Source organism: Doryrhamphus excisus, linkage group LG10 (genome assembly GCF_037039965.1).
Source record: "Doryrhamphus excisus strain RoL-2023G ecotype Guam linkage group LG10, RoL_Dexc_Guam_v1.1, whole genome shotgun sequence".
Taxonomy (NCBI): Eukaryota; Metazoa; Chordata; class Actinopteri; order Syngnathiformes; family Syngnathidae; genus Doryrhamphus; species Doryrhamphus excisus.
In genome coordinates, this window is record NC_136366.1 from 15,598,885 (window position 1) to 15,610,682 (window position 11,798).

Sequence of the window (11,798 nt, forward strand, 5' to 3'; positions counted from 1 at the left end):
AAGGACCTCCAGACTACTGTTGAACCCCCACTTTCTAATTTTGTTGGTGTAGGAGTTGATAATAAATGAATAAACCCTGGGTTGCATGGCAACCGAGTGGTTAGCACGCAGGCTTAACTGCTAGGAAACCTGGGTTCAATTCCAACCTCGGCCATCTCTTTGCATGTTCTCCCCATGCATGCGTGGGTTTTCTCCGGGTACTCCAGTTTCCTCCCACATTTCAAAAACATGCTAGATGAATTTGCGACTCCAAATTGTCCATAGGTATGGATGTGAGTGTGAATGGTTGTTTGTCTATATGTGCCCTGTGATTGGCTGGCGACCAGTGTAGGGTGTACCCCGCCTCACATACGTCATACTGGTCAAAATATTGAATTCCTCTTTACCTCACGCTCGTTCCTGAACTGTTCCTCAAGAGATTTAAACTCATCAGTCTCCCTCTTCTCTTCCAGCTCCTGTGACAGACAAGTGACCTCTTTTTCTAGGACGTTGGTCTGCTCCATGAATAGGCCCAGCTCTTGCTTTAGATAGTTCCGCTCAGAAGCCAACGCATCCTGGAAACACATTGAACAGCATTAGTGACACAAACAACAATAAGGCCTGTAAAGGAGGGGGGGGGGGGGGGGGGGGGGCTTGGTGATCCTGGGAAAAAAACTAAGTATTTCTCGTTGTGTGTGACAACCAGGAAGTATTTTCAGTACAAAAATTAGCCGTTTAAGCATACTGTGTAAGTAAGTAGTCTTGAGAAAACTAGCTTTCAGTCAGTCTCTGTGCTTTTGCAAACTGGAGCATACGTATTTAATTTAAAAACAGCATAAATCATAATTGGGGCTTTATTCCCATATTTTGACTTGTAAAAAAATGAATAAAACTGTTTTGTTTCTCACAATAATACGATATTACAACTTTATCTTCTGAAAAATATTTTCTTGCTAGATTGCAACTTTTTTTACCATTAATATTTTGACCTCATTCTTGTAAAGTTGACTTTGACATTTTTGCTAGTTTTCTTGCTAAATTGTATTTTTTCACAGCGACGCAGGAACAATAATTTATTTTTTTTTAAAGTCATAGCCTGCAAAAGACCTTCCTGTCACTGTTTGGACACCTCTGATTTATCCCTTTACCCATCATTCTGATCAAACTGATTGTTCTATATTTAATATAATTTGTGATGTTTTTTGGGGGGAGGGGGGGAATCTGGATCAGATTTACTTTTAATTTTTCACACGATTTGGTTTCCACTGAAAAAAAAGGAAAAAAATGGCATTGTTTGTGTCATGTTTGTCCTCCTACAGAAACCATATTAAAATAATACGATATTTCCCTCCCCCATCATTTTCCATTTTCAAACATTTTTCAAAACTCTAGAGCCGCGGGTTGCCGACCCCTGACCTAGCTTATCTTGCACAGCTATCTTGTCTTTTCAAGTGACAATATAATATAATATAATAAATATAAAGTGACTTAACACAACAAATGTCCAAATTGTGTCTCTGGTGTGAATACAGTATTTAGTGTGACCAACATTGTTATTTATTAGTGCCTTAATAAAAAGAACAAAAAAAAGAAGAGAAGCAAAGAAAAAAAAACAAAAAAAAAAACCACTGTGCACCAAAGTGACATAACAGCACCAAGTTATTCTTACCTTCTCTGAGGAGAGGTCCTCACAAAGCTGGACAGTTTCTGCAAAATCTATTTGCATCTAGAACAATAAAAAAAAGGAAGATCAGGGAATCAACATAAAAACAGCTAATATGTAACACAATAAAGTAAAAAAAATAAACGAACCAGAGGTTCACAGCGCTGTAAAAGATATTCTGTTTAACACACACCCGCTTTTCGGATTCCTGTGTCATGTGCCTCTGTTCTTCGAGCTGTCTTTTCAGTTCTGCCACGGACGACTCGAGTGTCTCCACTTTGGCCATGGCCTCTGACCTCTGCCGAGCTTCACTTTGAAGCTGGAGGTCAACTTCTGCTGCTTTCTCCAAGGCTTGCTGTTTTTCTTGGCTTGCTGTCTGAAGCTGCGACTCCAGTTCAGCCTCTCTGCAGCTCGTCCTGAAGGAGTCATGAACGTCAGGTCATTTGTGTAAAAGATGTGGACACACAGACAACTAAACATAACCACACGTCACCTGCTTTCAAAGCCGCGGACGGTAACAAAGCTCGGACTTGAGTCTGGATCGTCCGATGGCTCTTCAGGAATTTCCCAGTGAGACTCAAAGTCATCATCATCTTTTAAAACAGTGCTTAAGTCAGTCGCACGGTACAATGACCACATACATTTCAATATCGGACTTACATTCAACCAGCTCCATCAAACAGGAGCGATCAGCTTTCCTCTTCCGAGTGGCGGATTCGGCAAAGCTACGGTTAGTGGGACTACCTTCACAGGCAGATTGAGCGGACAGGCGCATCATTTTTCCTCCCCATGTAACCCTGCGTTTGGGGAACTGAAAAAAAAAAAAACAGTAATAAGAGCGGTTATTAGTATTTAGGGAAAAAAATCCAGCTCGGTAACAACTTACCCTTTGAACCTGAGCCACGTTGGTGCTTGTGACCATCAGTTTGGTCAGATTTTTAATTCGATCCTCTTGCTCTTTCTGAAGTTGATCTTTTTCTTGGAGAAGCTGAGCGAGCACCTCCTTCTCTGTGGCTGTGGTCTGCGTCACCGAGGAAACCTGCAAAATGTCGGTTTCTTATTGGTCAGCGTTTTCCTCATCGTAGTTGAACAGCTTAAGGACCGGCAATGATGAATAAAATAAGCGGAAAAAGCTTCTTGCCTCGTGAAGTCGTCTCTTGAGCTCCACAATTTCATTGCGATATCTTTTGAGCAGAGCGCCGTCGTCCGACACTTCCGTGACATGTGGGTCATTCTTCATTTTCTTTGCTGTACTGGCAAACTGGACACATATTTGAAAAGTATTTAACTCAAAGCATGATGCTCATTTGAACATGCATCAGATTACAATTGAATGCATCACATAATCAGTTCACAGTTCCACATGTCCAAAAGGAGTAGGAAGAAGCAAAGCTTATTAAATCCTACCCCTCCATCTGGTACTTTTACAATCAGTAACTGTTACATTTGTTCACTTCCTGCTTTCCATAATACAGTTTTTTTTTTTTTATAATGTACCTCGTATCGAAGTACGAGGTGATATGAGCATCCAATGACATAATGTGTACCATAGTAAGTGTCAATATAGTGATATATATAGCACATCATGACTGGTTCAAGACTCTTCATCCTTGTATTTAGCAAACATCAACTGCTTGTATTGTTTCTTGAATTGGCTCATCGTTGTGCATTGTTTGAGGTCCTTACTCAATCCATTCCATAGTTTGATTCCACATACTGAAATGCTATGGCTAGCATAACGTAGTCCTAGCATAGAAGTGTTTCAAATGTACTTCTTCCCTGAGATCATATTTCTCCTCTCTTGTAGAGAAGTATTGGATGACATTTGTAGCTAATTGGTTGTTTTTAGCCTTATGCATTATTTTAGCTGTTTGAAGATGAACTATATCAGCAAGTTGAAGTATTTGTGATTTTAGAAATAAGGAGTTAGTATGTTCTCTGTAGGCGGCATTATGAATTATCCTTACTGACCTTTTTTGCAGTACATTTATCGAGTGAAGATTGCTTTTACAGGTATTATCCCATATTTCCACACATTTCCCCATTTTTCCTTATTTAGTTAAAGGACATTTTATTCACTTCCGTGTCTCAAAATCCACTATCGCCAACAGGCTTTAAAAGGCTAGACTACTTTGTGATGAAGCACAAGTTCAAGGGCTAATTTAGCTTAAGACATACGTACGTAAGTGACAACTGAGCGTAACAACGAAAGACAGAGACTGACAACGTGTGTGATGAAGGAATTGTGTGGCTGTTCAATACCGATGAGGAAGATGTAGACAGCGAATGTTATGTTCTCTGTAGGCGGCATTATGAATTATCCTTACTGACCTTTTTTGCAGTACATTTAGCGAGTGAAGATTGCTTTTATAGTTATTAGCCCATATTTCCACACAATAAGTAAGATATGGTAGAACCATATGAACCATGATTTCTGATTGAGAACATATTTTGCTTTTTTCAATATTGAAATATTTCTGGCCACCTTATGTTGTATATTTGTAATATGAGGTTTCCAGCTCATATTTTCATCTATTGTGATCCCCAGAAATTTATTTTCGCTCACCCTTTCAATGTCCACATTGTGGCATGGATTATAGCTTTAATACATAATACTGAGAGGTTTTCAGTATAGAAAGAAACAAAGAAATAAATATCAATTGTACATTGAAACTTGCACAAAGACAGAGTGAATTATTGCATTTAATGAAAATAAATGTTCAACTATATGAAAGAATGAGAAGGTTCCAACCTGCAGAGTGCTGAGCGTCTCGTCGAGAGCAGCAGCAGTGATGGTGCAGATGATAACGGTTTTGGCATTTCCACCCAGAGAATTCTGAAGAATGCGGGTTAGCTTACTGTCTCTGTAATTTGTGAAGCCCCTGGAAAGAAGGAACGTTAAGAAAGATGGGAAGTTATGTCCTTTTATGTACACACATGATAAGCCACATACTTTTCTTAGATTTTCCAGAATCTGCACCTATTCCAGCTGCACTTCCAAGCACCCCCAAGGACCTCCAGACTGCTGAACTTTCTAATTTTGTTGGTGTAGGAGTTCATAATAAATGAATAAACCCTGGGTTGCATGGAAACCGAGTGGTTAGCACGCAGGCTTCACTGCTAGGAGACCTGAGTTCAATTCCAACCTCTGCCATCTCTGTGTGGAATTTGCATGTTCTCCCCGTACATGCGTGGGTTTTCTCCGGGTACTCCTTTGACTATAAAGCAGCTACACATAAGGCACACACTTTTTTTTTTTAGATTTTCCAGAATCTGCACCTATTCCAGCTGCACTTCCAAGCACCCCCAAGGACCTCCAGACTACTGCTGAACCCCACTTTCTAATTTTGTTGGTGTAGGAGTTCACAATAAATGAATAAACCCTGGGTTGCATTGCAACCGAGTGGTGAGCACGCAGGCTTCACTGCTAGGAGACCTGAGTTCAATTCCAACCTCGGCCATATCTGTGTGGAGTTTGCATGTTCTCCCCGTGCATGCGTGGGTTTTCTCCGGGTACTCCGGTTTCCTCCCACAGTCCAAAAACATGCTAGGTTAATTGGCGACTCCAAATTGTCCATAGGTATGAATGTGAGTGTGAATGGTTGTTTGTCTATATGTGCCCTGTGATTGGCTGGCGACCAGTCCAGGGTGTACACCGCCTCTCGCCTGAAGACAGCTGGGATAGGCTCCAGCACCCCCACGACCCACGGCCAAGACAATCTTGGCACAAGACATTGATGATCTTGTAATCGGCATGCACGCAGGTCAGACGCTCCCTGGTTGCACACTCTATAATGCTACACAGACAACTGCTCACTTACACATTAAAACAGTGAGGACACAAAATAGGTTAGGACATAAATTGCTACTTAAAGCTCGACTCTCCTGACTCTTCAAACTTGACCAAGTAACGTTGGAAAGGTATCGGACTTCAGTAACATCGGAGCATCTCTAGTATTTACTTACCTTTGGCTTTCTTCGCTAAGTTTCTTTATCACTTGGCCGAGTGTGAAAAGGCTGCGATTGATATTGCAGCCTTCTTTGAAGCGGGTTCCTATGATAATAAGACAAGGAGATTAGCGTTTAGTCAAGTACACAAACAACCGGAACAACTTGTCATTGAAGTGAACTTTACCTTCTGCACCCGTTTGGCTCGCTCTCTCTGATCCAGCCAAGTCAACTAAATTCTGACATACAGAAGATAGAGATCAATACATTTGAAAAATGTACTGTTTAATTAAAGAAAAGGAGCTAGCAAAAAAAGAAGCCAGTTTACCAAATGGGAAACAATAACGGCTCCATCTGCATTTATTTCACTCTCGAGGATCTAAAAAAGAACAGAGGATAATTGATTGTTTCAACTGCATAATTGTAGACTTGATACATAATTGAGTCAATTATGCATAAATGAATCCAATCAAAACGCAGCAGTAGCCTTATCAAACCAAAAAGACATATCCGTTATAACGGAAACTTAATCATTTAATTTGTGAAAGATTTTATATAACAAACCATTCGAAAAATCGTGTGTGATCGGCTGCTCCGCTGGTTCATTTTCGTCTTCTCATAGTGCCGATTCTCTGCAGGGCAAAAAAAAAAACACACCATGAAGCAATGCCAAGTGTAAACCGCCCAAAGAAATCATACAGAGGAGCGAAAACGTCAGACTTACTTTCTCCTTTACGAATCCAAGCAAGGGCTTGAGCAGGAGATTTCACGACTTCTTCAGTCAGGTCAGCAACGTAGATGTTTTTCTGTATACAGTGGATTGAAATTAGGTTGAGCGTTTCAAATTGGAAATTTAAAGAATGCAATCTGCTAATGTGATATAATACTATATAGTTGTGGGTGCACGCTAATTATCGGACCGTTTTGTTTGTTTGTTTCAGCTTTTTTCTAATTTCAAAGTCACCACAGCGGATTTTTTTTCCCGTGACATGCAGCAAACTTTCACCACATCTGACAAATTGCAGTCCTGTTGATTCATTTTCTACCGCGAAGAGGGTCGCGGGGGTACTGGAGCCTATCCCAGCTGTCTTCGTCGGGCGAGAGGCGGGGTACACCCTGGACTGGTGGCCAGCCAATCACAGGGCACATATAGACAAACAACCATTCACACTCACATTCATACCTATGGACAATTTGGAGTCGGTAATTATTTATTCAGTGGATCGCTCAATCGTGGCGGAATGTCATTACAAATACTAAACATGTTAAAATGGCGATAAACACTGGCGAAAGTTGGCAGGGCCTCCTCTTAAGGCACATGAATGCAAGCTAGCAGGGTTAACTTAGTTTAACTAGCTAGTTTGGCCACCCAGCTAATCTTAGACATTCTTAGACACACACACACACAATACACTTCCATGAGTGTGTGTGTGTAGGTTTTCGCCGTTTTTTCCTCCCACATTCCAAAAACATGCTAGGTTAATTGGCGACTCCAAATTGTCCATAGGTATGAATGTGAGTGTGAATGGTTGTTTGTCTATATGTGCCCTGTGATTGGCTGGCGACCAGTCCAGGGTGTACCGCCTCTCGCTCGAAGTCAGCTGGGATAGGTTTCAGCATACCCACGACATGAAATAATGGAATGGCCTTTATTGTCATTATACAAGATGTACAACGAGATTGGAGAGCTTCTCCTTTCAGTGCAGTAGTCAAGTTAAAAAAAAAAGTATATAAAAGTAGAGTAAAAAAAGACAATTTAACAAGATATATACAAGATATCCAAAATATACACATAGTATTGCACAGGAGCAGACATATTGCAGATATATTAATTTTAGTGCAATGATCAATGGGTCATAGTGCAAATAATGATGGTGTATACAGATGAGTAAAGTCACATATGAGTGTATTGTATTGGGTTGTTAAATAAATAAATATGAATTGAGGTACAGTAAACCTCGGATATATCGGATTCTATTGTTCCCACTGGTTTTGTCCGATATAAACGAAATCCGTTATATGCGTATACCGGAAAATGTCAGTTTTACGCATATATCGGATTTATATCCGTTATAAAAAGGCACTTCCTTGACTATGTTTCCAATGTACCTGGACTGGGCAATGAAAAGAGACGTAAGGTAATGAGAATTTAACTTTATTGGACTCTGAGCATAACAAATTGTTAATTAAGCTAGGCCCTGTTACGCCCGTCAGGCCTACGCTATTTCCAATAGTGAGGTTAAGATCTCATTCACTGCTGTGCTAGTATTATTGACGTCACTCACTTTTAGATTTGTCCTAAATCTGGAGCCAGGAGAAAGACAATAGCCAGTGACATCAACAAGATTAGCATAACGTAGGCCTACGTGATCTTAACCTCACTACTGTTTTGGGAATTGGCCTCATGTAGACCTAGGGCAGGGGTGGGCAAATACTTTCACTCGTGGGCCGCATTGAGGAAACAAAATTGTCCGGGGGGGCCAGAACATATATATATATATATATATTTAACACACACACTATTTTATACTTATAATTTTCCTTGAATTTTTTTTTGTCTAATTTTATCTGTAAGTGTTATATACTATCAGCTGTATGTTTTCATGTCCCTTTTTTTCAGGAGCACTTTAAACATCACACCACATCTAACTACGTCATTTAATTTGACAGTTTTGTTGTTTTTTTTTTACTAAATAAGACTTGCAAGTCATGTTGCCAGTTTGTATGTTAAAAGTTGAAATACTTAGAAAGCAACTGGCGGGCCGGATTCAAACGCTTGGTGGGCCGCATGTGGCCCCCGGGCCGTAGTTTGCCCACCCCTGACCTAGGGCCTACCCTTCCTGCCACATTCATTACACGGACGCGCAATGCCATGGGGGAACTTTCTTTGATCCATGTTCACAGCCAAAGCTGAAGATTATAACATCTTTGTATGAATTACAGACATGTACATGAGCATGTACAACGAAAAAAAAAAAAAAATCTCAAATCTGTAGAAATGCCTTCTTGTTGCTATTAGGGAGGTTTAGAAACCAAACGATAAACGATAAACGCAAACGATAATGACGTCACATGCTATTGACAAGTCGACAAGTTCCCATACATTTCAATAGCCTGTGACGTCATTATCGTTTGCACTTATGTTTATCGTTTGGTTTCTAAACCTCGCTAATAGCAACAAGAAGGCATTTCTACAGATTTTAGTTTGTTTTTTTTTATTTTGTTGTACATGCTCATGTACATGTCTGTAATTCATACAAAGATGTTATAATCTTCAGCTTTGGCTGTGAACATGGATCAAAGATGGATCAAAGGCCACGATGCGGCCATCCGATATATGCGAGGGAAATTGGAACGGGACTGGAGATTTTGTCCGAAATAGGCGAAATCCGTTATAAAAAATCCGATATATGCAATGAATTTTTATTGGAAATGCATTACAGAAAAATTGGTTCTTTTTTTTATCTGTCCGTTGTGAGCGAATTTCCGATATATCCGAGGCCAATATATCCGAGGTTTACTGTAGTAACAGAGGCAGTGATGGAAATATTGCACATTTGCATTACGCTAATGACCGCGCTTGTTGTAAGTCTGTCTGTAAATAAAAAAAGTGGGTCACGACTAAACAACCAGGTTGAGACCCCTTGCACTGCATGATTATGATGCAAAAATGAAAAGGCTGCATTTTTTTCCTCTCTCCGAAAAAAAAAGTCAACTTACATTGATTGTCTCTCTGACTTCTAGAGGTTTTCTTTTCCAGCTGTCCACAAGGAGATCAGTCACGGTTTCATTGTAGATTTCCATGTAAGATACCCTCAGAAGAAACTTCTTATTTGGACACTGCAGACCAAAGAAATTATATATGGTGTGAATTCATGCAATATTGCATATTTCATACAAAGCTACAAGATATTTTTACATTTTTAATGGTGTTGAAGACATCTTCAACAGCAAGCGGTATGACACCAGGAGCATGGTCACTCCCCATCATAGTGAACGTCTTCCCTGAGGATGTCTGTCCGTAGGCAAATATGGTGCCTGTTGTGAGGGAAACAGAAGATACAAAGTAATTACTTACAAACAGGTAAGAAGGTAGGTAGGTAGGTAGGTAGGTAGGTTTCCATGACATACCGTTGTATCCTTCAACAGTTGAAACAACCAATGGCTTTGCGATAGCCTGGTAAAGTTGATTGGTTGTTTCTTCCACGGTGAACACCCGGTCTATTCAAAACAAAAGATATGAGTGTACAGTAGATTCTAGTCTAATTTAATTTTATTTAAATTTCTACTCTAATAAAACTTTCTTAAATGCAATAAAAAAAGCAATTTGGTGAAAAACCACACCATAACTGAAGCTCTTGGTTAAGTTGCCATCGTCAATCTGGTAAATTGAGTTCTTATCAGCTTTCCAGAAGAGCTGGACAGGCGCTTCAGTTTCTGATGGACCATTTTTTTCTCTGTAACAAAAACAACACATTAGTCAGATGCTATGATGGCAGAAATACAAATGTGAAGAAATTGGAAAGTGACTTGAGATAACTTGTACTGAGAATTGGATATGTGAGAATAAAATTGACTTGACAGAATTGGTTGTGGTTTCTTGATAATAGTTTGTGTGTCTAAATATGGCCCGCAGGACACTAGTTTGAGGCCCCCGCCTTGATATGAAAGTTTAATGTTAGTGCGGCCCGCGCAAGTTTGATATGGATGCTGTATAGTATCATGTACCCAGAAAAAATTATTACGTTTGATTAATGTTCATGTTAAAGGTTAAATAACTTAATAGTTATCCTCCCTATCCGTGTGGAAGTGGTAAGTTTTTGGCTATTTAAGTTTAAAGGAAATAACTTGAAGGCTACCGTTTAGGTCGCTAGCTCTCTAGTTTGCGAGTTAGCATGTGTCTCAAGACCCTGCAGTTGCGCAATATGTTGTGAATAAAAATTTATAAATGTGACTATAGTCGTGTTTTGTCATGTCTACAGGGCTCTAATAATGCTTTGTTCATTTTAATCTGAAAAAAATAATTTGTCTACCCACCAACTATATGTGGTTTCTTAAGTTTTTATTATTTGCCGTTTTATTATTATCATTATTATATTTATTTATTACTGATTGATTGGTTTTCTTTATTCTTGATTTGTTTATTTATTTTTCATCTTATTTTGTGCAGAAAAATAAAAATTAAGATATTTGAGAACAGTGGAATGTTTTATCAGAGCTTTTCTTGTAGAAAATTGGAACCAAAGCACTGAAAAAGTTTGTATATTTTTCTGTTTTTAATAAATGCATTGTTTTTTTTTAAACCTGATGCGGCCCAGTCTCACCCAGACCCTAGCTCCAGTGCCCCCCAGGTAAATTGAGTTTGAGACCCCTGGTTTACATAGATATATGACATTTGAAAGCTTGTATTAATTCTAAGATGTTTCCAGTGTTATGAATGCCAGTCTATGTTAGCGATGAGCATAATACTTTTGATTAATGTTGACTGTGTAGAATTATAAAGGTACTATACTACCAGTCTTTAATTTACCATTTGATACTGAACAGTTAGTTGGGTTGAAATAAGCCATGGAAATAAATTTAGTGCAGTAAACTTTGAGTTAATACATCTACTAACCGTCGTTGGTGTTTAAAATAATTCCAGCAATGCTTAAAGTTATTCCAGCAATGTTTACATTTCAAACACTTACCTCTCAATAGTCGGGCGAACTCGAACACAAACTTTAACTGCCGATTCTTCGGCCATTTCTAGTCTTAAATTATGTGCAATTCTCAAAAAACTCTTTCGGTCCTACACTGCAAAACGCTTTTGCCTCGTTTGTATTCAAATATTGCTTTCTGATTGGTCAACGCAGCTTTTGGGCGAATCCATTAGAAAATGGGGGTGTTATAAAAATAAAGCTACAATGTTTTAGTTGAATAATTACGTTTAGGTAGTGGAATTGCATGTTTTCTATATAACCGCTATGTAATACTACAACTAAAGTGAAATTATTAGTTTGACTTGGCAAATTTGTTTTCACTTGGAATGTCTCATATTTGCGGAAGCAGAAGCCAACGCGTCGGCCTGTAAACGGCAAGCTCAATGGGACAAATTTAAGATTCTTGCCTCTGCTAAAACGGCGACGACCAGCTCTCTCTGGATTGATCGCTGGTCAAGTCTCCAGTATATACTTTTTCTAGTTCTCTGAATGCTATTGGTTGTTGA

At 39.2% G+C, this 11,798-nt stretch overlaps 1 protein-coding gene across 1 annotated transcript in view; it reads right to left on the reverse strand.

The window, feature by feature from the left end:
- The window catches only part of cenpe (centromere protein E), a 39,355-nt gene extending 27,937 nt beyond the window's left edge, over nucleotides 1–11,418 (reverse strand). The window contains exons 1-18 of the mRNA XM_078794335.1: nucleotides 11,281–11,418; nucleotides 9,935–10,047; nucleotides 9,722–9,811; nucleotides 9,510–9,628; nucleotides 9,311–9,430; nucleotides 6,315–6,396; nucleotides 6,155–6,222; nucleotides 5,919–5,969; nucleotides 5,778–5,829; nucleotides 5,609–5,696; nucleotides 4,395–4,524; nucleotides 2,784–2,903; nucleotides 2,529–2,681; nucleotides 2,303–2,453; nucleotides 2,136–2,235; nucleotides 1,836–2,058; nucleotides 1,649–1,705; nucleotides 387–554 (exon numbers count right to left, since the gene is read on the reverse strand). Coding sequence (XP_078650461.1) covers nucleotides 387–554; nucleotides 1,649–1,705; nucleotides 1,836–2,058; nucleotides 2,136–2,235; nucleotides 2,303–2,453; nucleotides 2,529–2,681; nucleotides 2,784–2,903; nucleotides 4,395–4,524; nucleotides 5,609–5,696; nucleotides 5,778–5,829; nucleotides 5,919–5,969; nucleotides 6,155–6,222; nucleotides 6,315–6,396; nucleotides 9,311–9,430; nucleotides 9,510–9,628; nucleotides 9,722–9,811; nucleotides 9,935–10,047; nucleotides 11,281–11,336 — 1,941 coding nt within the window. The 5' untranslated portion in view covers nucleotides 11,337–11,418. The remainder of the gene's footprint in view (nucleotides 1–386; nucleotides 555–1,648; nucleotides 1,706–1,835; nucleotides 2,059–2,135; nucleotides 2,236–2,302; nucleotides 2,454–2,528; nucleotides 2,682–2,783; nucleotides 2,904–4,394; nucleotides 4,525–5,608; nucleotides 5,697–5,777; nucleotides 5,830–5,918; nucleotides 5,970–6,154; nucleotides 6,223–6,314; nucleotides 6,397–9,310; nucleotides 9,431–9,509; nucleotides 9,629–9,721; nucleotides 9,812–9,934; nucleotides 10,048–11,280) is intronic.
- Between the last annotated feature and the right edge of the window lie 380 nt (nucleotides 11,419–11,798).